Source organism: Ixodes scapularis, unplaced genomic scaffold (genome assembly GCF_016920785.2).
Source record: "Ixodes scapularis isolate PalLabHiFi unplaced genomic scaffold, ASM1692078v2 PGA_scaffold8__174_contigs__length_109621045, whole genome shotgun sequence".
NCBI classification, from domain to species: Eukaryota; Metazoa; Arthropoda; class Arachnida; order Ixodida; family Ixodidae; genus Ixodes; species Ixodes scapularis.
Window position 1 is genome coordinate 101,102,054 of NW_024609883.1, and position 25,292 is coordinate 101,127,345.

A 25,292-nucleotide genomic window follows, 5' to 3' on the forward strand; every position below is an offset into this window, starting at 1 on the left:
CCTGTGTACAAATTTGGTATATGTGTGCGTGTGCGTGTGTGTGTGTGTGTTTTTTTTGTTTTTTTTCTTCCAAATCCTGGGTGGCGGGCTGGCAGGCGCACTCGCGTACGGGTTTTAACCTTCCTGCACAGCCGTGCACGCCACTCAGGATCAGATTTTTGTATGCAAATAAATATTATTATTATTATTATTATTATTATTATTATTATTATTATTATGAATTTGGCTTTATTCCTGAAAATAACTACTCTGTGGCCACTTGAGTTTATCAAATATTCGCCGCTGTTTTTGAAAATAGGTCATGCACGCCTGATTACCGCTGATTACCGCATACCAGTTTTAAAAAAAAATGTATAGGGGAATGAAAGGGCATCATGAAAGATTGTGTAAAAATACTTGTACTTTACTTTGAAAGTACATTGTATTTATAGTACTTTACTTCAGGTACATTCCACCCAGTGTACTTACTACTTTACTTGAAGTACATCACGTCGCATTTATCACAGGCAAACATTTATCACAGGCAAACAAGCGCCTGGACGCTTGTTTGCTTGTGATATTCGTGGTGGTGACTATGGAAGCTTTAGGGTCACCATAAAGACTAGAAACAGAACTAAAAGAGGGGAAAACTAGTAACCACAAAAAAATAAAATCCGAGTAAATCCCGCCGTCTTGGTGCGTGCTCGTTCGAAGAGCCCGAAAGCCTGGAAACCCTGCGCCGCCGCGGTGACATCCTTTATGACTGATTGGTCACAGATGTGGGGGGTGCCATCCGCGGGGGTTTTAGCGCTTGAGGACTTCCTGATAAACTCGTTCGGGGTGGCTGCGGGAGACTACGGGGTCGTGATTATTTTTGGGAATTCTCTCCGGGAGAAGAGCGGGAGCTTTCTGTGCCGCGCGCCTTTCACGCCGACATTTGCTGCCTACAACAAGCTGCCGCTTCACACACGGGGGCTAAAAGCGGCCGCCGCCACCAACGCCACCCGGAGGAACTGCCGGGAATTTGCGGACAAAGGGTTGCTGTTGACTGCTACGGGTTTACAAGCAGAGTCGACGGCCGCCGGCGGCGTTTCTAGCCTAACGTGGTCGCAGTTTTAAACAAAGAATATTTCGTTGCACAAAGACCCTTCTGCAACAAGGTGGCATCTTCCGAAGAGGCCGAAGTACACAGCGCGACACAGTTAACGCGAACACGATGACCGATGCCGACTACCAACTTTTTCGCTTGCATTTCTTCTCCAAACAAGCACTTTACACTTCAAACTTTTTTTTTTTTTTTTTTTTTTGAAAGACAGTAAGAATTAGCGATCGCTTGTTCGTTCTAATTCAGTCGCACTCTGTACGTTCGGGTAGGTCTCTGTTTAAATTTTTGCAAACCATAAAGACCTGTGCTGCCAACTGTACCCCAAGAAATGTTAGCAATGTATAGATACATATAACCTAGATGGCACAACACACCTTCTAATTCAAGCTATAGTTAGAAGTCTGCTTCATCTACGTCATGTAACTTCTCGTCGCAAATATCAAATATCACCTCAGAAGATGGCACATTTGAACAAATTAGCGATCATATATGGGCATTCTTCCAATGGACTTCTTCCAAAACCGACGCGCCCCATCGCGGCGAAATACCACGCAGTGCACTCTGGGAACTAGTTGGCCACTCAGTTTCGGTTTCGACCGAGCAGCTTCATCTCATGCTATTCGCCGCGACCGAACGCGCTGCTTGCGTTTTCGATTATCTGACTTTTCACGAACGTACAATACACTCATTCTCGAGCGATACAAAACGAAGACCGGGGCACTTTCCTTGGTTTCCGAAACACCGGATATTGTGCGTACGTATGCGAACGTAGTAAGTCGTGGCTTAGTCACCTCACCCCACGAGTGCATCTTTGAGCTCAATGTCAGTAATCCCGTCTAGTACCAGTGAACTACAACTGAAATTTGTTCGTCTGGAGCCTTACACGCATTTTGTTTGCCAAACGTCCGCTTCTCGTTACTTCATTGGGCGAAAAGCAAGCCGCATCCTCACAGGGTATCAAAGTTGCGGCCAGCGTTTACGCATGAACTTTTAAGGAAACGCAATAAATTCGACCTCACTACTGCACAAAAGTTACTATGATGTCTTCCTCGTGTCATCATATATCTCCCACTAGAATTTTATGCTGATAGAAGATTAACTTTTCGCAAACGCTGAGATCGGCTAGCTACGACTGAGGCCCTAACAAGCGTCCCCTACTCCTCGCTAAGCCTTTTTGGACGAGCTTTTACTGACGCCCGAGATCTGTGCCGGGAACGGTGTGTCTGAAATTATCTCGGCATACTCAGGCAGGAAGAAAGCAAACACATAACAAATATTTTGGCCATTAGCAGCCGTCAAGTGCGCTTTGAATTCGTTCGAGCACTTGTCTGAAGAATGTCGCACCGTGCGCCGGGAGGGCATGCATGAACGCCAATGCGGTGCGCATACGGGTTCTTGCCGGTCTGACGCACTACCGGCAAACGGTGCGACATTCTCAGTCACATAAGAGCTCGACTTTTGCATTCTTAAAACGGCCTGTATGCGCGAATTTGCCTATATGATTGCAGGATAACTTTATGCGCATACGCGATGTTGAATATTAGGGGAATGCAAGTGGGTGGGGACTTCGTGCAGTGCTGCGGGTCAGTACAGATAAGAGATAAGTGTGTTAAAATTGAGTTTTCAATGGCACCTCCGAGTTTTACCTCGCGTACTAAGGCACACTAAGAAAAACAGTAATTGCAAAAAGTAATATTTCGTCTATGGACGCACGAAGCAAACTTCCTGATCAACAACACTAATGTAAAGGCGCGAGCTCGATGTATGCATACTTATTGGTTGCTACATCTAGTTGATTCGTACACAAGTAAGATCCCCGAGCATCTGAGCTTCGCAGCGTCGAGACTCCCAGCACTGGCTCGTCCACATACCTCGATTGGAACGCTAACAGGAAGGCTCAAGTACAAAAATACAACAAGCATGTGTTAAGACAAGCTATACGTCTCGGGATTGTGCTAAAGCTTCGAGGTATGACCATTTAGGTTAGTTTAGAGACCACAAATGACGCTCTCGGGACCAGAAAACAATCTCTTGTCGACGTGTCGATCGAAACCGAAACCATGCCACCCTCCTCCCTGGCCAACTAGTTCCCAGAGTGCAACGCGCGCCGTGTTGCATGCAGGGCTTTATGGAAGTAGTCTATTTAGAGTTTGGTTACGAATGATAGTTTGATAAATGAAGTGACGTTTTGGCGCCTTGTTTGAATAGCAGACGGTGACGACGCTTTTGGAGCGATCAGGCCCGCCCGTAGCTGCTCTTCAGTAAAATGTGTCATGCTTTTATTTAAAAATTTCTAGCGAAACTGATTAACTCTAACCTTTGATAAGGACAAACGACGCGAAAATAGGTTTGATTCCCTCCAGGCCTGAACCCAACAAAACGTGTCGCATGCTTTTCCCGACTGACGTTGCTCGGCTCCGTTGCCTTGCTCTGCCTCCTTCGAGACGCCTTTCGTTTCCGCAGGTAAGGGGGTATGCAAACTGGCGCTGTGGCCGTGGCGAGCCGGAGAATGTTCACGGCAAAGGAGACTTTCCTTCCTCGCCACGCGCCCCGTGACGTGTTCCATGACGAAACCACTGGATGCTACCAATCACGTTTACGAGCGGGATGGAGAGGAGGTCGGCAAGGCTTGCGTGGAGTCGGGCGTCGCGGAGTTGCCCGTCGCCCGACTCCACGCGTCGTGTTCAAACAGACAGTCCCATCGCTTCCCCTTCTCCGACTCACCACAGCTGGCAAAGGCTCGCTGTCGTGTTCAAACAGAAAAACGGAAAGGAAGTCCAGCTTTTTTGACAGAGCGGTGCAGGGGCGGATCCAGAACTAGGGTGACCACCCGGCCTGCGAGTCGCGGGACTGTCGCTCGTGTCCCGCGTCCCACAAAGATATACCAAAATCTTCAAAATGTCCCGCATTTCCCATTGTCGTAGCATTCACTACGCAAATTATGGCGCTTCTGGCCACGGGGAAGCGCGGAGGTCGCTGTTAAACGTGTAAATCTCGTTGGTATGCCATTTTCTACGCACTGCGGGAAGCGACTGTCATTCTTACAGCTGACCGATGCGCATGCGCCGCTGTGCCTCCTCCCTTGATGGCAAAATATTGCAAGCGAACATTGCTCGCCACAAGTTGAAAAAATAAACTATTGTAATTGTTTGCATCACACTGTATCATGCGAAAGGGTTGTTGTGGAAAGCTTCTTTTTAGTGAAGACGGCCGTACAAGGCAAAAAACCAGCTACTCACAACGGTCGAAAAAACGACAACATAAGGTTCTAATTTTGTGTGGGAGCACGTTAGCATAAGAGTAAGTTTCGACAGGAAGCAATAAGCCGAAAAATATTGACTGTTTCTTATTTTCTTTTGACGCATTGAGGTCTGGTGCAGTCGAATTTTATGTTTTCAACTTAGACACTTTTAACAAAATATTTACCATTACAATTAAACACAAATATATTATTGTTAGTGATTTTTTTTTTTAGATTAATAGCCGCACACAATTTTCAACTGCATAATATTCTTGCGGAGAGCGCAGGATATCGGGGTGTGCGTGTTGGTGAATTTCCTGTAATACTTTTTTCTTGAGTCGTGAAAAGACCGTCCTCCTCCTACTCCCTCCCTCCCTCCCCCCCCTCCTCCTCCCCCCCCCCCTCCTCCTCCTCCTCCTCCCCTCTCCCCCCCCCCCCCCCCCCCCCCCCCCCCGGTCAGGGTGTCCCGCGTTTCGCCGGCAGGAAGGTAATCACCCTATCCAGAACTCGTTTTTTTGTTTTTTTTTTGTTTGTTGGGAGGGAAGGTTGACTTTGTTTCGGGGGAGGGGGAGGGAGGTGGCCGCCCCCGTCGCCCGCCCCCCTCCCCCCCCCCCCCCCCCTGATCCACCCCTGGAGCGGTGAGCCGTTCACGGACCACATCGCCAATTTGGCGTACCTTTGAATTACAGAGGGGTTCATACTTTATTTTTTAAGTGGACGTCAAAAGGAGGCGAAGCTATAATTACAGGTCTGGCTACGCAAGGTCTTCCCTCTAATTTGATTTTTAAAGCCTAACCTAGCGGTTAGGCTTAAAGGGGCACTCAAGTGTATTCTGAGATAGTCTATTTATTATCATGACTCAGCCTACGGGAATCTGAGCATCCTAAAAAAAACCCGATATTACATTCAATAGCTGCGGATTTCCCTATTAAAAGTTCAATATCAAAGATCGTGCCGCGCCCCCTCTTTCTGCGGCGTGGCGCAGAACACCAGGGGGCGCCACAGGACGGGAAGGCAGCAGAGGAGGGCACGCGACAGCCAGTCACGAGTGACGGCTTCCCGGCGGACTAATTTTTTGAAGGCGCGCATATTCGAAAAATTTAGTTCGCCGGGAAGCCGCCACCCGTGATTGGCTGTCGCGTGACCTCCCCTGGTGCCTTCCCGTCTTGTGGTGCCCCCTGGTGTTCTGCGCCACGGCGCAGAGAGGAGGGCGTGGCACGAACTTTGTTTAAATTTTTAATAGGAAAATCGGCCGGCCTTGAATGTAATTTCGGGCTTTTTAGAATGCTTAGAGCCTATAGATTGAGTTATGACAGTAAATAGACAATCTCAGAATCCACTTGAGTGCCCCTTTAAGAATCACGCAGCCTTTTCAATACAAATGTCTGGAAAACGTAATTGACCATAGCCTAGGGTTCACGCGCATGCGTGAGAGGGCGTTCTTAGACATAACTAAACGCATGAAAGGCCTGTTTGCCAGTCAGGCGTGCAGCCTTTTCGTGACAAATTTCCGGATATTGGTGCACGTGTCTGAGTAGGTGTTGCAGATATCACCGCATGAAAGGCTGTTTGCCACTCTGTGGAGCTCAGCTATTCTTGACGAATTGCTGGATATTGGTGGGCATGTCTCAGTGGGGTGTTATGAGACATTACTGCACGATAGGCTGTTTGCCACTTTGTGGCGCGCAGCCTTTTTGTGGCGAATTTCCGTATTGGTGCGCATTCCTGAGTGTGTGTTATTAGACATCAATCACTGTATGAAAGGCTGTTTGCCAATCTTTGGCGTGCAGCCTTTACGTGGGAAATTATCGAATATTGCTGTATGAAAGGCTGTTTGCCACTCTATGACGTGCAGAATTTTCGTGCGAATTTCTGGATACTGGTGCGCATGTCTGAGCGGGAATTTGAACACATCACTATACTCCGTTTCAAACATAGCGTGCAATGTAGTCAAAGCTAGCGCGCCGGTTTGCACAGCCGACCCGCGACTACGTTCGCTCCACAAAAATCAGTGCGGGCCCCTGAAAAAAACAAAAAGGTAGAAAAGTGTACATCTTTGGAGCTAATTAACTAATAGTGGCGTTATGATTTCGAGGGAACACCGATTCTTTTTCAATAAAAAGAAAAAGATAATGTAAACTACTCCAAATTATTTTCCGTTTTTGTTCGTGCGGCACTCGCACTCTCGCTTCGGGTTTTCGGGTTGTGCGGCTGCCCCTGCCTCGCCGGTTTCGTGAAGATGGCGTCTTACGCGGGAAGCTTTCTTTTCCTGCTCGGATATTTTTCGAAGATCGTTGTGTAAAGATCTCGCAAAAGTGCAAGCAGGTGATCGCCCACGTGTACGCGAGTTCAAGAACGTGTTTCCCGGAGACGTCGGTCCGTGAGGTCCTGGAGACGGTCAGTAACGACACCGGAGTGTCTGGCAAGGTGGCGTCCCCCGAAGCGAAGACCTCGCAACGTGAAAGTTCCGAGCACGGCGACAGTGTTGTGAACTGCCACCTGTTATTTCTGGTGTTAAAATCGGCCTTATGGCTTCAAAGTGAAACAAGCCTCAAGAAGGAACTGTGTCGGTGATGAATCGTGCCTACGGCTCCGTCTGCTTGCGGGGACCTTACTGCAGGCGGTGCCCGTGATTGCATTCCGAAGTTGTCTGGGTTCTTCTGCCTGCGGGACCGTAACCATGGTCGGCTCCGTCTGCCTGAGGCAGCTTAACCTTGGTCGGCTAAGTAAACGACGCACATGCCCGTGGCCTGTATTCCGAGGCCCCTGCTTTCCTCGAAAAAGGAAACACCACTCGATCCTGATCTCGAGTGCCGTGTGTTGTGTACGCGTCTATTGTGAATCACTCCCGGTTCATGGGGGCGCCGGCACCAGAGCAACCGAGATACTGCCGTCTGGGATGACTTCTTCCATACACCCGGCGAGTATTCTGACTCTGAAGGAAACTTCCATGAGAGTCACCATCACGTGAGGGAATGCCAAGCCGTCTGAACAATGGCAGTGCGGTCCCCTAATCACAATATTCGTTATATAAAGGACCGTCCACCACACTCTCAAGGTTCTCTCTGATTTTCACGCTACCATGTAAATAAACGGCTTTAAATAGAGACGCCCTGGATCTCGACCGTTCTTCCGTTTTGACGAGGCCGGCGCAAGTTCGAGCGGAACACCAGCCCCTGGTCTACCTTCTTATAAATAAAAATCTACAAGAAAAGAGGAATTGAAATATGCACTTCCGCAATACGCACAATCTTGCACAAAAAATCGGTCGAGAGAAAAAAAAAAAAAAAAAAAAAAAAAAAAACACCTTTGCGCTTTAAGTGGATTCGAACCACCGCCACCGAGATGTCGGCAAGGCCGGCATCGCCAGAGCAGCGCCTTGTACCGCTCGTCCACGAAATCTCGCGGAGTAACACAATTTTGTGTGTTTTTTCATGCGCACTACTCAGTAGCTTTCCCAGCGTTGCACGCGATGTTTGAAACGGAGTTTAAGCGCATGAAAGGCAGTCTGCCACACTCTGACGCGCAGCCTTTTCGTGGTGAATTTCCGGACATTGGTGCGCATCTCTGAGTGGGTGTTGTGAAGCCGCAATCCGACTGCTAGTGCATTATACTATCTTTCGCATCTTTGTGGGTGTAAATAAAGCTATCATCTAAGTGTAATGATCGCATGTTTAATTGCGGGTCATTACTTATATCGCACTATATGTGTTATCAGCGTTGTGTTCGCATAAAAAAGAAAGCAACGTTAAATAAGTATATTTGTTATAAGAGTGTTTTAGTAGATTGTTCCGATTCCCCCCGATAACGATGCGATGCGTGCGCAAATGCGTTGGCGAAGTAACCGGGTATCGTTATCGGAGTCATCGAAATGATCTCCTAAAACTCTCTATTCCCCCGCTAAATTGCGCGGGACAAGGTATACTGCTGTTGTTTGCGTGCGTGCGTGCGTGGGTGCACGCGAGAACAACCTTAGACAAAGCTAAACAAACTTAGGCGCAGACGCACATATATACTGAGGAAAAACGCATTCTACGTTATTCTTCATTCGTAAGTCAAATTATTTTTTTTCTTTAAATATGACTTGGGTCTAGAAACGTTTTGATTATGTCCACCTGGAAAGGCGCAACTGTACCGAAATTCGTTTGACGAGAAAGTCAGTTGCATGCCGCGGGCGAGAGTCCCGTGACCCTGCACGTGACACGTTCCTAGTCCCGGGATTGGCTGGGACGGGCCTCGTAGCGTCCGGTGCGGTTCATATCCCGGCCCTTGAACCGCAGAGGTTGAGACGGGAGTACGTAAACTCCAGGGCTCATATATACGCGAATACTGTAAACGACAAAATTTTCGCGGGAACCTCATTTTCGCGAATTTCGCGAATCGCCCTGCAATTCGCGAAAAATAGGTCCCGCGAACAATTCGGGCAATATGTGAACGCCACGGAAGGTATACACTCGATTAGCGAAAATTAGAGCCGCGAATAGTTTCAAATTTTCAGCTTTGACCCCATTCGCGAAAATTTGGGGCCCGCGAAAATTAGGTCGTTTTACAGTAAACGAAAACAAGACGTCAGACCATCACTGTTGGGGATATGCCGCGAATGTATAGTGTCGAAATACTTTTATGTAATTTTTTGTAAGTCGCTCGAGACTGGGTTACTCCCTAAAGAATGGAAAGACACGTATGTTGTACCAATTCATAAAAACAGACCAAAATCAATCGTTGACAATTATAGGCCAATTTCTTTAAGTTGTATATCATGCGAAATATTTGAACATAACCAACACGGTTTTCGTAGAGGAGTCTCCTGCCACACCCAATTAATTGAACTTTTTTTATGATTCGGTCCAGTACGGCTGAAAAGAGGCAGCAAACTGATGCAATGTTTATAGATTTCCGTAAAGCATTTGATTCTGTTTCATACAAATTGTTATTGCACAAAATGAGCGCTCTCTAAAGGTAGACAGTAATGTAATTCCGTGGATAGAAGGCTATCTGAGTGAGAGGAAACAGCGCGTTGCCCTGGGGGGTAAGAAATCCAAATTTGTAGACGTAACCTCGGGGGTACCCTCGAGGTTCGGTTTTGGGATCACTTTTATTTTTAATCTACATCAATGATTTAGCGTCTTTCACGTCTTCTAACATCAAATTATTCGCGGGCGATTGCGTAATTTACGGAGCAATAAAGAATGTTAATGGCGTGTTGTTTTTGCTGGAGGATCTCAAACGGGTTAGTTCGTGGTGCAAAAACCTGGGAACTGGGGTTAAACACAAGTAAATGCTTTCACATCACATTTAGCAAAAAGAAACAAAATATTGACTCCGCGCATGCTATTAATTAGAAGAGACTCATTGCGAAAGGTATTCGAAACTAAATATCTCGGTGTCATTCTTTCAGAAGACCTCTCATGCACGTAGCCAGGGAAGGGGGGGGGTGGGGGGGGGGGGGCGGGGGGGGGAAGGGGGCCCATAGGGCCCGCCCGCCCCCCCCCCCCCCCCCCCCCCCGAAATGTTCCATTTTGCTGGGACCTCCTCTCCCCCCCTCCCCCTCATACAGCATTTTGTCATAGGCAGAGCCCCCCCCCCCCCTCCCCCCCCCCCCCCCCCCCCGCGAAACAAAATGCTGGCTACGTGCCTGAACACATAGATATGATCTTGAAAAAAACTGGCAGGATCCTTCGCCTAGTCATCCCGCAACCTGCCTAATGCTCCTCAAATCTTAAAAGAATCTGCGTAATCGTTCCCTAGTTATAGACTACACCTCGAATATGCAGGCGCAGTATGGGATTCGCATCAAAAATATAAGATAGATAGATAAGATAAGATAGAGGGCGTTCAAAATCGGGCTGTTAGATTTATTGTAAATAACTATTCTCGAGCATAAAGTGCGCCATTGATGAAAGCTTGAATAACTATCGAATCTCTCGAAAAAAGGCGTAAGAAAAATATACTTAAACTTATCTGGATCAACAAATCAAATTATCTTCAAACGCCCCATTATATATCGAGCAGGAGGAGGGACCATGAAAAGAAAATACGTAAAATAATATGTCGAACTGACTATATGATGTTTTGCTTTTCCTCCGAGAACAATATCGGAATGGAATGAGCTACCTCCGGATATTGTGCTAGCTGACAGTGCATCTTTTATTAACATGATCAATGTAATGTGAATTTCTTTGTTAGTATTTTTGGCGTTATTGAAAGTTAGAAATTTTATCATTGTGTGTTGTTTTAACTGGTGTGTTTATTTATATATATATATATATAATCTATATATATATATATATATATATATATATATATATATATATATATATATATTTGCATACATATATTTGGTTGCTGGCTTGCGCAGTATGTGTGAATATTCAATGTATAATATTATCTGTATTCCATTCCTCTCCTGTGATGCTCCGGCGCTGCAGAGCACAAATGAATGAATAAATAAATAAAACTTTAGGGTTCCAATGGTTCTGCGAACCTCCGACCGGCTAATATTTACTCGATACGAAAAGAAAAGAAAGAAAAAAAAAAGTACTTTTAACGCTTTTGTTGGTAATGTGAGTAACGTGAACCAGTGATGTGAAACAAGGCCAGACTTGGGAAGTAATCCGTTACAAGTAACGCCGGGTTACTTGTAATCCGTTACTTTTTCAACTAACTTTGTAATTGCCACGGTACTTCTTTTTTTTTTTTTCTTTTCGCGGCAGTAATTTGTTGTGTAATTTCGTCACAAATATTGGTAACAAATTACTTTACTTGCTCGTTACTTCTTAAGAATTGTGAACATAATACAGAAACTAGAGCAGTACGAGCAGGCGATTCAGCAGCATAAAGATAGCACGTTCAACAAAATAGGAAACATTGTGAAAAGGAGGAGAATAAAAACCGAAAAACAAAACACGATTTTTTGTGTGACCAGTCACTAGAACACTAGAAAAACGTGCAATATGCGAAAAACAAATAACTTATTGATCTCCTAGAGGAAATAGACGCTGCGGACATATGAGAAATGGAAAGTAGCGTTGTAGAAAATTTTTGAAAACATCAAAATTGTTTTTATTGTTTTCCTCGGTACGTTTACGGAAAAAGTAACCTGAAAGTAATGCGGTAGACCTCAATGCTGGATGCCTCGAAATCTACCCACTACTTTTTTTTTTTAAATTTAATATGAGCTTGGCGTTCTTACATCATCGCAACCCTCATGCAAGCTAGTAGCAGACGAACTTGTGCTCCACATTGGTAATGTAACGTGTAAAGTAATCCGTTACTTTTGCGCGAAAGTAATTTGTAACGGAATACATTCCGTTTGAGGCTCGGTAATTTGTGATTGTAATTCATTACATTTTTTTCTTTTTTTTTTTTTTTTCAGGTAACGGGTACAAGTCTGGGCACACGCAACAAATATTGCACTTTTCCTCCGCCAGATGGTGTCAGCTTCTTTTTTTTTTTTCAAATTGTTCGCGCATGCGCACGACAGTCGAACTTCAGTCGAAAATCGCGTTGGAGGCGTGGAGGTTGGAAAAAGTCAAACTTGGACCAACTCGAGCATGGGTGGGTCCGCGACCGACATCCCTACTCTCTCACTGTTCGGGCTAGCTACCGTGGGAAGAAAAAAGGTGCGCGTCGAATTTCAGGGTTGGGCTAAATAAGAAACGGTCCAAAGAGCGGGGGGCGAACGAGAGAACAGGTTATAATAGCTCGACTGCTCGCTTTCGTGGGAAGTTTTGAAGCGCGATAAAACATTCGCCCGAACTGCTCTAAATAAACGTCAAATATGCGTAGAATAAAATTTTAAAAATTACCGGTCGTCGTTGCTATGGTCCCGCAAATAAATTGCGGCCATAACCGATACAGTTTAGCCGCTAATATATGCATCCGAGGCAGAAGACAGTCTGCAGGTCTGAAGCGTCTTTCTTCTTTTCATGACGGTCCTGTGAACGTGCCTCAGGCGTAACCGCAGACAATAGTCCCTTTTCAAAAGTGCACGCCATCTAGTAGAGGCTGCACTAATTACACGAGTCCGCCATTGTTTTGGGCACAAATGGGACACGAGGGATGCGTCACTCCTTGCATTGACGTCACATCGCACACATTTGAACACCAAGTAAAAGGAGGAGAGGGAAGCTGCTTTTGTAAGAATTTTGAGTGACAGGTTAATCTTCTATAATCTTCTAGGAGGAGAATGGCGACGCCTGTGCAAATCCGGGAGGCACAAAGGAGGATCCTGATAAGAGGGGAGCTCCTTCTTCCCATCTTCTCTGGAGGGCAACCGAAATGACGTCCTGTGCAAGCCACGTACGGCGTTAGATAGATGGATGTTAAAGGGGTCATGAAACGCTTTTCCAACTTTTTCCTGTTTCGCTTTCCTCCTCAACTCATAAATCGCGCATTCCACCAAACAGTTCAAGAAGACGAAAAGAAGGGAGGGCCCCTCTCGCTCGGAACCTGGTTTGTGTAATCCCCGGACACATCCATTCTCCCCCTAGAAGATTAGCCTGTCGCTCAAAACTCAGACAAAAGTTTCTTTCCCTAGCCCGTTCACACCCTAAGCTGACAGTGCTGTGGAAGCTACGTGCTCCTTGGGCTAACCACACTTTTGCCACGTAAGCGTGGCAAATGTGGCTGCAGAGAATGAAGTCAGGTGATGAAACGGAGGTGGCTGATTGGTCCGGCAAGCGCGTAGCTTCCACCACAATGTCAGCTTAGGGGTGAAGGTACTAAATGAGGTCCGGTTTTGTGTGACGTCAGTTTGGACCCGATGACACGCTTTTGGGACCGCGGATGTATCCCCGTGAAAAGGCAGAGCGGTTACGAAGGGGAGAAGGAACGAAATAGTCCGCTGTGTTTTCAAATTTTCGCACTGAATGTCAGGCTTTTGACTTTTTACTTTTTTTCTTTTGGCCCACTGAACGATGTTCTATTAGTAAAATCCCAATCTGAAATGATTTATCCCAACACAAAAATCGTTTCATGGGCCCTTTAATGGCTATAGCCTTTGTAATGGGCGGTAGCTTGCGCCACCTAGCCTAAGGTCTAAAAAGACAAAAAACGTATGATTCCTCCTGCCTTTCTGAGATCAATTTTCTCCCCCTAACTACGGTGGCTATCCCTAACTATCACCAGGCAGTGTGGGATATCACCAGAATGACCTTCGGGGGACTGCCAATGTTGCTTGATGGAGCTTTCGAAAAGGAGTCTATGCGGGAACGCGAGCTCGTCCGCTTCTTGCGCGTGGGTGACGTCAGCAGAACACCGAGCTCTGATTGGCTCCAACGTTACTAGATTACCTCAGTTGAGGAACTCCCGCGGAAGGGGGTACCCCCCACAGTCCCTTCAGTCCGCCTCCCGTCGTTTGAAGCGCCGTCTAGATTTTCGTTTGCGAACTGTGTTTTCCATAGAGTACGGTATACATCGCCATCTAGACACTGTGATTCGAAACGTACGTATTCCATAGAGTACAATGCAGTTTACCATAGCGGCCGTCCGGCGCGTCGAACGACGGGAGGCAAGCCGTGGTGAGTGAGGGGGAGTACAGCCCGTGCAAGCAGCGTCTATGAAGCAGTTCCGTCAATGAGCTAATCTAATAACGTTGATCGGCTCGAAGGAGGGATAGTGTGTAGACCTCAATGCTAGCTGCCTCGAGCTCTACCCACTATATCCTTCCAATCGGAACCAATCGGAGCTCGGCGTTCTGGCGTCGCCGCAAACACAGCCGCGCAAGACGCAGACGAACTTTTGCACGATGCGGCTTTAAATTTACCGGACGGTGTCCATGCTACATTTTGACGCCACGTGACGTCACGTTGGCACCGCGACGTCACGTTGGCACCCCGCGACGTCACGTGACAAAATTCCGCTAAACATAGCGAAAACCTTTTTTTTTTTTTTTTTTTTCTCGCTAAACTTAGCGGAGACATTTTTCGGCTAAATTTACCGGGGAAAATGTGACGTCGTGTGATATGACGTCATAATGAACAGGCCACGACGTATACCACGATATCAATTGCGCAGTTCGCCCATCACGGCTATCGCAGAAAAAAAAATCCAGAAAAAACATAATTCCAGAAATAAAATGTGAGTGCTGCTCGTGACCTTGGAAAAGGAGACGCGGCCTCTGAATAACTTGCTCTACGGATGATTTCTGTGTGCTTTACTCTATTTCTCTCTTTTGGTGTGCTTTTTATGTTATGAATTTCATGAACGGAGAGCAAGTCTTCTGCTTCTAGCACAGGAGTTGTGGTGACGTCAGAACAACGCCGAAGCTCTTATTGGTTGATTAAAAAAAAAAATAGTGGGTAGACAGACTCCTCCTCTCTCCAGCGTTCCGTCTGCTTCCTCCTCCCCGGCCTTCCTTTCCCTCAACCTAACTTCTTAAGTTCCCAATTTTTTTTTTTTTAATCAACCAATAAATTATTTGATATTATAGCAAACCCTGTGCAAAAAGCAGAAGAACTTGCGCATATTAGTAATAGTGGGGCTAGTCTTCAAAAGCAGAGAGGAGTTTGATTATCAATATTACCAATTTATTATTTCGTCTTTGTTTGCTCAGTTCTACGTGAAAAAATATTGTGGTCTTAGCCTTTTCGTCCGAATTCTAAACCTAAACTCGATTTAGGCACACTTTTGTACATTCATTACGGTGTTGAGAAGAATGACATAGCTAGGACGAAAACAGGAAGTTATTCACCTGTAATACCATCACTTTACCAGCACGCTCCATTTCCACGAGAGTAAATTCATTCTTCTTACTTTTCTACACAGCACTTCAGCAATGTGGAATCGAATTCCCCGCCGAGCTATCGCTGAAATTCCCGCTAACGAGAATTTTCAAACCACCGCTCCTGTGTGTGCGCGTTGCGCGCGTGCAGTGGTTTCCCTACACACACCCTAGTTGAGGGGGGGGGGGGGGGGGGGGGGGGGGGGGGGGGGGGGGCCTCAATGCCCCCCCCCCCCTCCCCCATTTCAATTCCTGGGAAAACCCCTGCGCGCGTGCGTGTCCAAAGCCTTAATTGTACTGCATCTTTTTTTTTTTCTTTTTTTTTCGGTGTTCAGTGTTTTAATATTTTCAGAAATAATGTTAAGTGTATCTATCAGCTTTGTTGCAGCCCCACAATACAGCACTGTAACCCTACCCATGTCATACCTGAAAGCCGAACAGCCAAGGCGATCAGACGACGCTTTATCCACGTCCAAATACGAAACTGTTTCCGGGACAACTGACGCCGGCCGACGCCGCTGTCACTGGACTCTGTTGTTGTTGTCGTCTGCGTTGCCTCCGTGCGGGCACGACAGCAGCAACAAAACTCGCCTTTGTTGTCCACCCCGCTCGCCAAAACGTGTCGCATCGTCCACTCTAGTCGCCGAAGACTCGACGCCTTTCAGTCGACAACTTGCAATCGGCAACCAAACGGACGCCGACACGACGCGATCAACACGATGTCGAACCGGCCCACCTTTCTCTCGAATGGCAGAAGGAGAAAAAGTTTGGAAGGCGGAGAGAGTGCGACGGAAGAGGGCAAGAAGACAGGAGCCCCCTCGCCTCCATTGCAACTTTGAGTGTTTGTTTCGGTTGGTGTATTACGCGCACCGATTCGTTTAATGTGTAAAATCCGGTTTGTGGCAATGAAGGGTGTGTCGTCTGCTACTCTGGGCACCGCGGGCTCCTTGGGGGTCCAGGAAAATGACGTCACGAATTTGCGGTGCGGCTCCCATGCGTCCGCCTTTGCGGTCACGTGATCGCGGTTCTGGCGTCGGACGAGTTAAAGAAAAATGTGTTCCTTTAAACGCCTTCTTTTAATGTCACAGTTGCGTAACTTTGTTTATTGCGCTTCTTCTGCGAAAAGTTCGCAGCTGTTCTCGGCTGCGACTTTGCTGTTTTGGTTCCATTTCACGGCTTGTTTTTTCTTTCTTTTCTTTTAAGTGCCTGCAGGAAAATAAAAGCAAGCACAACAAAAAACGCATTTTTATTTTATTTATTTATTTTTTGTTGGGAGGGGGTATTTCACGGTTGGGGTGACATTCCGGGGGAGGTGACCGACCGAATTTGAAGCGCTCCCAAAAGCGGCACCTCATCCATAACGATCGACGATTGTTCGAAATTCAACGCCGGTCAAATTCTAAAGCGATTGGACTTTGATTGCCAGTTTTTCTTCTTAATGTATTTCAATAAACTGCATACGGTCCGTTCATAAAACCGACTGTCATGTGTATACTTGTGTGTATTAAGATTAAAAATGCTCGCATTTTGGTAATGTTGTTGTTAATGTTATATTTTTTTCTGTTGTTCCGTTTTCTTACTTTTTTTTAATTTGTAGCGTAATAGTGGTACTATGTCCGTCGTGTTCTTCTTACATGTACACAAGTTGCGCGTCGTCTCAACTTCGGGTGTCTTCCTTTATTTTAAATTTTAATTGTTACCTGCACATGTATATATTTTTATTCATTTTTCTTATTTTATTTTATTTATCTATCTATCCGAGGTGCCAGTTTCTTGACCTCCTGGCATCACGTCACGTACCGCAAGGATACGTCACAAATCCGCAGTGCGGTTGGTGAAAATAAAAAAGGGGCAAAAAAAATAAATAATAAGAGATGTGGAAAAAAAAAAGACGTTGCAAAGGCACGCTTTTTTTTTTCTTTTTTTAAAGAACTCTTTTATTTTTCCAGAACTCTTCTATCTATGTCTACTTATCCTTCATGACTAGACCAAAAACGGAGCTTTCCTTTTGTTCGTCAGAATATCAAATACAATTAAAAATCGGCAAAAATGAGAGAAAAAAAAAAGGTTGTAATTTTGAAGGAGAAAAAGCCTTTCACGAAGAACTCCTTTGAATAGCTCGCTCGGCTGCTAGCTGGTTGACTCGCTTGGCTGAATGCGACATATAAAGCACACTTTCTTTCTTTTTTTATTTTTTTAGTACGAGTATAAAATAATACTTTATGAATAGAAACCGCATTGAATGAAAAAAAAAATTGTTAAAAGAGAAAGAAAAAGAACTTCGAGAGAGAGTCGGCCTTTTTTTACGCCAAAGTATATATTCAAGATTCCCGGCGTGCACTTTGGAAGAAACTTTATTCATTCTTGTTATTAGCTTTCAGTTATTACCACAATCTATTGCCGAGTTCGTAATGTGCTTCCACCCTACTGCGTGTATGCGGATTTCGATGTCGAATCTAACGAGACAGAAGGAAGAAATTTGTAATTTCATTGCTGTTTTCTTATCGAAGTTTCACGCTATCTGCACGTATATGAAATGAGCGCTCAAAAAAAAAAAAAAACAAGAAAAAGAGGGAGGGAGGATGGATGAGCACAATTTTGTTATCGCATTATAGCGATTGATTATAGAGGCTTATGAAAATGTATTGTTTATACTTTCTCGTTTATGATTTTGTAACATTTCGTACGAGAAAAAGAAAAGGGACCCGGGAATTTTGGTTCCGGGCTATTGAGAATTTGAATCGAACGAATGCTTATAAGATTTCGCGAGACGAGCATAAATTTGTTATGATAATGGATGGTTGAAACGAGCCGCTCCGGCAACTATAATGCAAGTGAGAAAACTAAATTCCACGATTTTTTTTGTGTATATCTTTTAAATATGTAAACAATTTTTAAGGGCAGACACGCAGCTATAACGGGAACGAAGAAAAAAAAAAGGAAGCGAAGATTCCCCATAATCCGTTTTTTATTGGGCTCCAAAATTTGCCGAACAAGCTAACGTCGGAGAGATTGGGCTACGGAAAAGCTCGTCGCGGCGACTTTTAAGGAACTATATTTGATGAGTTACCTCCGACGGGATTTCCGGCACAAGGGTGTGCATCTTGAGAAGAAAAAAAGAATCAAAGAAAGTTGCCCGCATTGTTGGTACGCTGCGGAAAGTTGTTCTTACATGGCGCGATTCTTAAAAAAATTTTTTTTTTTATTTGTGTGTGTGTGTGTTGAAACTAGTAAGTTTTAATAGAGTAATGAGTAACTAATCTAAAATGGACATAAATTTACCGCATGAAAGGGGAAACATTAGTAACGCTCCGCGGAAAGCTTCGTCAAATGTAGTAATGGCATATGAAAGCCTTGTCATTTGCAGTAATCTCATACAAGCGCGTTATAAGTTGTAATATAAGCGCCTTTTAGATTGTAATGTCATATTAAATCCTTGAGTATTGTAAATTGCAATAATGTCTCAATGTAAAGCATGTATAATTCTAACAGTGCACTAAGATGACTCCAAAAATCAAAGCTGAATTTCCTAGAGCGACTAAACTTTCCTGTGTGTGTTTGTGTGTGTCTGTCAGTCTGTCTGTGTCTGTCTCTCTGAGTGTGTGTATGTGTGTGTGTCTGTCTGTCTCTTTGAGTGTGTGTATATGTGTGTGTCTGTCTGTCTCTTTGAGTGTGTGTATGTGTGTGTGTCTGTATGTCTGTGCATGTCTGTCTCTGAGTGTGTGTGTGTGTCTGTCTCTGTCTGTCTGTCTCTCTGAGTGTGTGTGTGTGTGGTTAGAGAGAGAGAGAGAGAGAGAGAGCGAGCAAGTAAATCAGTAAAACTTGCGGATGCTTCTCAACGTCGTGCGACTTTTACAGAAACGAGAACCGTGTTTTGTAAATAAACTAGGCATCGCAGAAAAGCTCGAACTTCTCGAGAATGTCACACTATAGCGGTTGGAAACTTGGGATAGAATGCGAAAGTTTGAGAACATGACGTCACCTGGATCCAAAGATAACTGAGAAAACTAAATTTTTCTATGAGCCGACGTGCAGCTAAGCCACAACAAGAAATGACCCTGTAGGCGCCTGTAGTATCTATTTCAATAAAAAATAACTTGTCAAAAAAAAAAAATCCTCTTTCTTGCTGAGAAAGTTTGCTGGTTTGTTTACTGAAAAAGATGCTGCATGTTTCCACGGTGTCATTTCTTGTTTTAGCGATATTAGGCTTAACTGGACGTCGGCTCATAGAGAAATTTCGTTTTTCTCAATTATCTTTCGATGAAGGTAACGTCATTTTCTCAAACTTTCGCGTTCTAGCCCAACCGTCAGCTTCACACTCTCACGCAGTTTGAGTTTTCTGCGGTGCATAGTTTATCTACCGGGGCCAAAAAACAGTGTTCTTGTTCCTCAAAAACTCCCTGTGCTTCAGCTGAAACGTCGCGACAGGCGTCAGCAGCTCCGAAGCGGTCCTTGCGCTACATAAATTTACTCGGAGACTCTATATACGTTGTCTACCATCAGGAGCTTAACGTCAGTAGAAGATAGTCAGTAGAACGTCAACAATCGCAACGACCAATCAGAGATCTAAGTTCGACTTCTCGTAAGCAAATTACGCTTTAAAAAAATAATAGACATATCAAGGAACGTACCGGGAGATGAGTCGTCTGCTCTCGCTGCGATCCTGGGAATTTTCATAAATTTCTTTCCGATTTCTTCTGGTCTTTGTCGTTAGCTGTTCTTCCACACCCGAGGCTTTACTTACGTGGAAAGAGTAATTACGTACACCCAAAAGCGTGGCATACGAACTGTCACGCAGCCTCAAAACTCGGAAAGATCTCGCTTGGCGGCGTCACCGTCGGTGCGAGCAGCCGAGAACTGCAGACGGCCGCTAAAATCTCCACCGCGACGAGGCGCTGCAAGCTGTTCGTATTAAAAACAAGAAGAAAAAAAAAATAATAAAGTGGGCGCGGTGGCGTTTGGTGGGGGTGGAGGGTGTATTTTTGTCACCCTTGGTGGACTGTGTCATTTCGTGCTTTGGAAGAGAGAGAGAGAGAGTTTGATGCGGGAAAGGAGAATGAGGAGGAGAGGGGAGAGGGCGTGGTGACATTCTGTGACGTCGCTGGGCTGCCGTACGGCGAGAGTTCCTAAAACGGGCGACATTCTTCCTGTCCTGTTTGTTTGTGCATTGTTCCTGCTACGTCTTGATATGGACTGTTCGCTGGAAAGATGGCGAGTGCTCCCTACGATGCAAAAACAAAACCAACAGCAAAAAAATGTCAGAGGAAAAAAGGGGAGAGAGACGGGTGTTTATTTTATCTTCTTGTAGCGCCTGCGTTTCTCCGTTTGTTTTCGGTGGAGGCGACGAAGGGGGGAGTGCCGAGGTGTGATGAAGAAAGAAAAGGAAGAGCTATTCGGCGAAGTTGACTTCGCCATTACGATAATGGGGCGTATAACGCGAACGATGACTTTATCGCTGAAGAGGTGTTTGTCAGATTGTTGGTGTTCGCTCGTTTTTGGTGTTTCGATTTTATGCGGTCAATTAAAACGTCGACGTAGTGGAGACGTGCGCGATCGAAAGGGTCACTGTGATCGGCCTTCCACGATTGGCCAGACGCTCACTGCGGCGTCTCTGGTGGGATTGGTTCTGCATCGACGGAAATAAGAGTTATGTCAGACCCTCAGCTGTGCTTTCACACACACAATCGAACTTATCGTTTGCGTTTTATAATCTTGGTTGTGACGTCACTGGTATGAACCGTAAGAGGGCGCCACCGAAACATCTCGTCGCCCATATTAAGGTGGTTCAACGCGCGCAACAACACTAAAAGGTGAAATGTTTATTTTTTTTTTTTTTTTTAAGTTTTATTTAGAAAGTAGTTAAGTTCGAGGAAGCTAACTGACAGGGTGGGCGAACGCAGAGGCCTTAAACCCAGCCGCGACTTCGTCAGCGGACATACATACTCATGTAGCTGCAGAAAACATCGTGTTCTTTGAGACAGGTGTATATGTTACTCAGTCTCACTTTATCAACTCGTTGTTTTAGTGGCAATGTACTTGAATTCATGAAATTTCTTGAAAACGCACCACGCATCCTCGGGTCGTTATCTGTGTCATTCATTACTCTCGGGGGATATAAACATGGATTGCCTTTCGGGTTACCGTCATGCGAGAGAATCACCATCCGTCAGTATGCCTGTAACAACGTCATAACACTGCCAACCAGGGTGACTACGGACACGGCTAATACATTTGTTGACATCTGCATTACAAACTTAGATGGTGGCCATATTACAGCTGGCGCTGTATTATACGACCTTAGTGATTATCTTCTGCTTTGGGCCTTTTTTTTTTTTTTTAACCAGGTAACATAAGAGCGAAAAAAAAAAACGTTTTGGCAATGCCATAAACGATGACGCACTACGGAATTTTGGCTAGCTTATAGAACAAGTGGGAAGAACGTCCCGTGCCTAGAATATCGCCGAGATTCAGTTTAAACAGAGTTATGATGCAGCACTTCCTTTGAGAGAGATAAGTATCATGATTTCATCATAGGTCGGGATCCCTTTCTTTTAACCGAATTCGAAATGTTTAGAAACAAACTGAACTCCGATCTAAAGAGTGCGAAGCGCGCTTATGATCAAAATAAGTTTCTGGATATTCACAATGTTAGCAGAAAGGTATGGGACACCGTAAATGATCTAACCAAAAGAAGGTCAACGCGATGTATGGTGTGAAGGGAATCTTAATAGATCATATAAATGTGTCTGGAAAAGAACTAGCAGACGAAATGAATCGGCATGTAATTAGCATAGGCAGGTACGCGGAGAAAAGTGTCAGCCCACATAACTGTGTGCCCGGTATAAATCAGCTGCACGCTATTATGCTAATTTCAACTATGTCAAATTAAACTTAAAAAATATAACTGAAAAAATATTGGTGTTGCCGCTGGGGATGATGGAATAAAATGTTTACCTATAAAGCAGACCACGGGTATTATAAGTCCCATTTTGACCCATATAATAAATATAAAGAATTAAAAACGTCGACGTGACAAAATATTAATAATTATAGGGCGATTTCGGTTCTTCCAGTAATCTCAAACATTTTTGAGCGTATTATCAATAGCAAACTAACAAGCTAATTTGTTTTAGAAGCATCAATTAGTAACGCAGGTTCAATGTGGTTTTCAGAAGAATGGGTATGCGAAACAAGCACTAATTGAGATCAAGGATAAAATTGTTGAATGATAGTGAAAACAAAAAGTGTTCACTCTTGGTTTATTTTTGGACTTAAAAAAAGCGTCTGGTACCGTGCAACAAGATACTCTATTAAAAGGACATGCGGTGTACGACGAGTTGCACTAAAATTAATACAAACATATCTTTCAGATCGTTATCAATATGTATCTATAAGTGACCCCTCACCCAATAAAGTGAATATACGACATGGCGTTCTTTAAGGCTCCATTGTAGGGCCTCTATTATTCCTCGTGTACGTCAATGACACAATGTTTCCCCGAAATACGCACACGACACAAATGTATTCTTCGCCGGTGCGACGAAAAAGTTCGTAGAAGAGTTGGCCAATGAATATCTTTCGAGATTACCAAAATGTTTTCAAATAAATCGTCTACAATTAAATGCAAGTAAAACTGAGTATATCATTTTTAAATTAGCAAATAAGCACGACTACAGTTTCATTCTTATAATATTCGAGGGTGGCAGAACAAAAACTTGGGGCGTATGGTTTGCTGAGGGCCTATCATGGAGTTGTCATGTAAACAAACTAAAGGCTGATTTATTCCAGGGTAACAGGAATCATTTATGGAATACAAAATTTGATAAACACGCATTATATTATTTATTATTTTACTACAAAAATATCATTTCGGTCTGAGGAGCGACGTCAGCGGCTAACTATAGGTGTGTTCAGATAAGGACGGTCATGGTGCCTTCATGCCTATTTTTTTTTTTAGTAATATTTTTATACGAGGTAGCGAAACCTGTCCACAAAACGGGACAGACCTCACTTTTGCAAGATACTTCTTTGTATTTGTGAGAAAAATCGCAGTCGAGAGAAGGTTGAAAAACCGATTTTCCCAACTGCGCGATGACGCAACTTTGAAGGCTGGCGGAATAAAGAGTGCGGCTTTCTACGCAGTCAAATTTTTTACGTTGAATACACGCATACTTTACTGTCAGAATTATTAAAAGTTAACTTATATGAGCATATATTTCGAACGAAATAAAATGCCAAACTTGGCCTCTGGAGTAAATCTTACATAATGTGGCCATTTTTCGGAGAATTTTTTAAGTCACTTTAAATTTATATTCTAAAGCTGAAACTTTTTGTGTCGAGTGTTTCATGATTTGTAAATTTTCAGCAAATTATTTAGCATCCTACTACTGAAAGTGTTTTTCTGCATTGCGCCAGGAAATTTTATCGAAATGGAAGAAGTCAAAATTTTGCGATATTTGGCGGCAATTAAAAAAAATATCATTCTTGATTTTTCTTTTTTTTTTACCCGATGAGCTTTTGATGATTGGTAATTACAAATCTGCAAAGACATGTTGCATTACTTTGTTTTAAAACAAGAAAATAAATGCGTAACCAGGTCGTGGTCGCATCAATTACCGCCGGGGCGTTTCTGTCTTAATTAACGACTAGTGGTACACGAGCGACGCATGCCACAGTATCCGTACTTGGCCATATTAATGTCCAGGCGCCACGAAGCACTATAGAAATAGCAGGTGAACTTGGTTTCATAGCTGTTGTGGCTGATATTGCCAATGAAAACTGAACGTTTCGACGCGTCCAATCCATATCGGGGTGTTATACTTGCCTGGTTAGATGTTCATTGTGCTACCATTTCAAGTTGGTACTTTAATATTAGTACCTGGCTGACAATATTATCTGATTTGTATTTCTGGGCATCGCTCGAAAGCTTGCTAACAAAATAGTTTTATTCATTTTTCTAGGCATCGCTTGGAACAAGCGGCATTGCGGAAGCTTCTGCCCCGACCGATGGCGGGCATGTCTAGGGCGGAACGATAACAGCTTACATCTCGAAAAACAGGGGGTAATCAGTGGAAATCAAGGTTGAGTTAGAGGGGACTTAGATATCGTCGGAGGCAACAGCAAAGTGTGCGCACGGGCACTACTCAAGTCGCTCCAACAGGATCTCTTGCGACGGCTCACCCGCGATCAGAAAAGTCATGATCTGTTACTGGGTCAAGGGGTGCAGGCGTGTTATCTATATGGGGAAATATTTTTATGATATTCCAAGAGGGTCATGGAGTGCAAAAACCTGCAGACGTTTATTTGCAATTAGAACGCTCTTGTTGTGAATCAGCCAGCGCCGCCACCGAATGCCGTAAGCCGTCGCACGCGCACTGGTTCGTGGTTCACTATAAACAGAAAATAAAAAAAGAACTGCTGATCAGTCGACCGGCCTGCACCGCGGTGAAGTCTTGATAATAAAGACGGCGTAACACAAGGTTTAAAATAGCGGGAATATAATTAAAACAATGATTTAAATAGAAACAGAAATAATATAATGGGGTTCACGAGTACCGAAACGTGGCAATAAATATCCTCAGCACTTCACCCTGCCGGTGCGCGGGCGGCAAAATGTAAACATACCTAGCGAATACACAGAAGGGAAACAATTACTAGACAATTGAAAGCTGAACTCCTAAAATCCTGAGTTACTACCAACCAGATTGCAATACTGAGGAGCTAGCGGGTGGAGGGAGTGTCTAATCTGTCACTGTCCGGGAGTTACGGCCTCTTCCGTTGCATTGTCGGAAGGGGGTGGTACCGGTGAAATCCACGGTGGGCTAGTGGGGAGCTCGATGAGGCCCCCCCCCCCCCCTCACACACACACACACACATACACAAACACACGCACACGCACGCACACACACTTCTTGCGGAGGCTTCCCCAGCACAGACCTGGCCAGTCACCATCGCTTTTCCCGGGCTCGATCCGCTTTTTCGCAGGTCGAATATCAGGCTCCAAATCCAGAGCAGACGTCTTGTTCACACAGGTCGCATTTCGTGCGGGACGAAATGAGCGTGGTTGAAAGCGCGATATATGAAACCAGGTGCAGGAAGGGCTCGGAACCGTTTGTCCCGCGGAGTCTTGTTTGTATCGAAAAGCATAGAAATTTGGAAACTGTGATGTACGCCTGGGTCGGGCCTAAGGGTAATTCAACGAAAGGAGTCTCTAATATATCGGAGCGCAGCCGTATTTGGTGACA

At 44.7% G+C, this 25,292-nt stretch overlaps 1 protein-coding gene across 3 annotated transcripts in view; it reads right to left on the minus strand.

The window, feature by feature from the left end:
• LOC8027122 (glutamate receptor-interacting protein 2) overlaps nt 1-25,292 on the minus strand; it is a 109,187-nt gene that overhangs the window by 34,140 nt on the left and 49,755 nt on the right. The window contains exon 1 of one of the 3 annotated variants that reach the window (XM_042286842.1): nt 19,680-19,870. The exons of the other annotated variants lie outside the window; for them this stretch is intronic. Coding sequence (XP_042142776.1) covers nt 19,680-19,725 — 46 coding nt within the window. The 5' untranslated portion in view covers nt 19,726-19,870. Of the gene's footprint in view, nt 1-19,679; nt 19,871-25,292 lie in introns of those variants that run through there. 3 annotated transcript variants of the gene reach the window in all.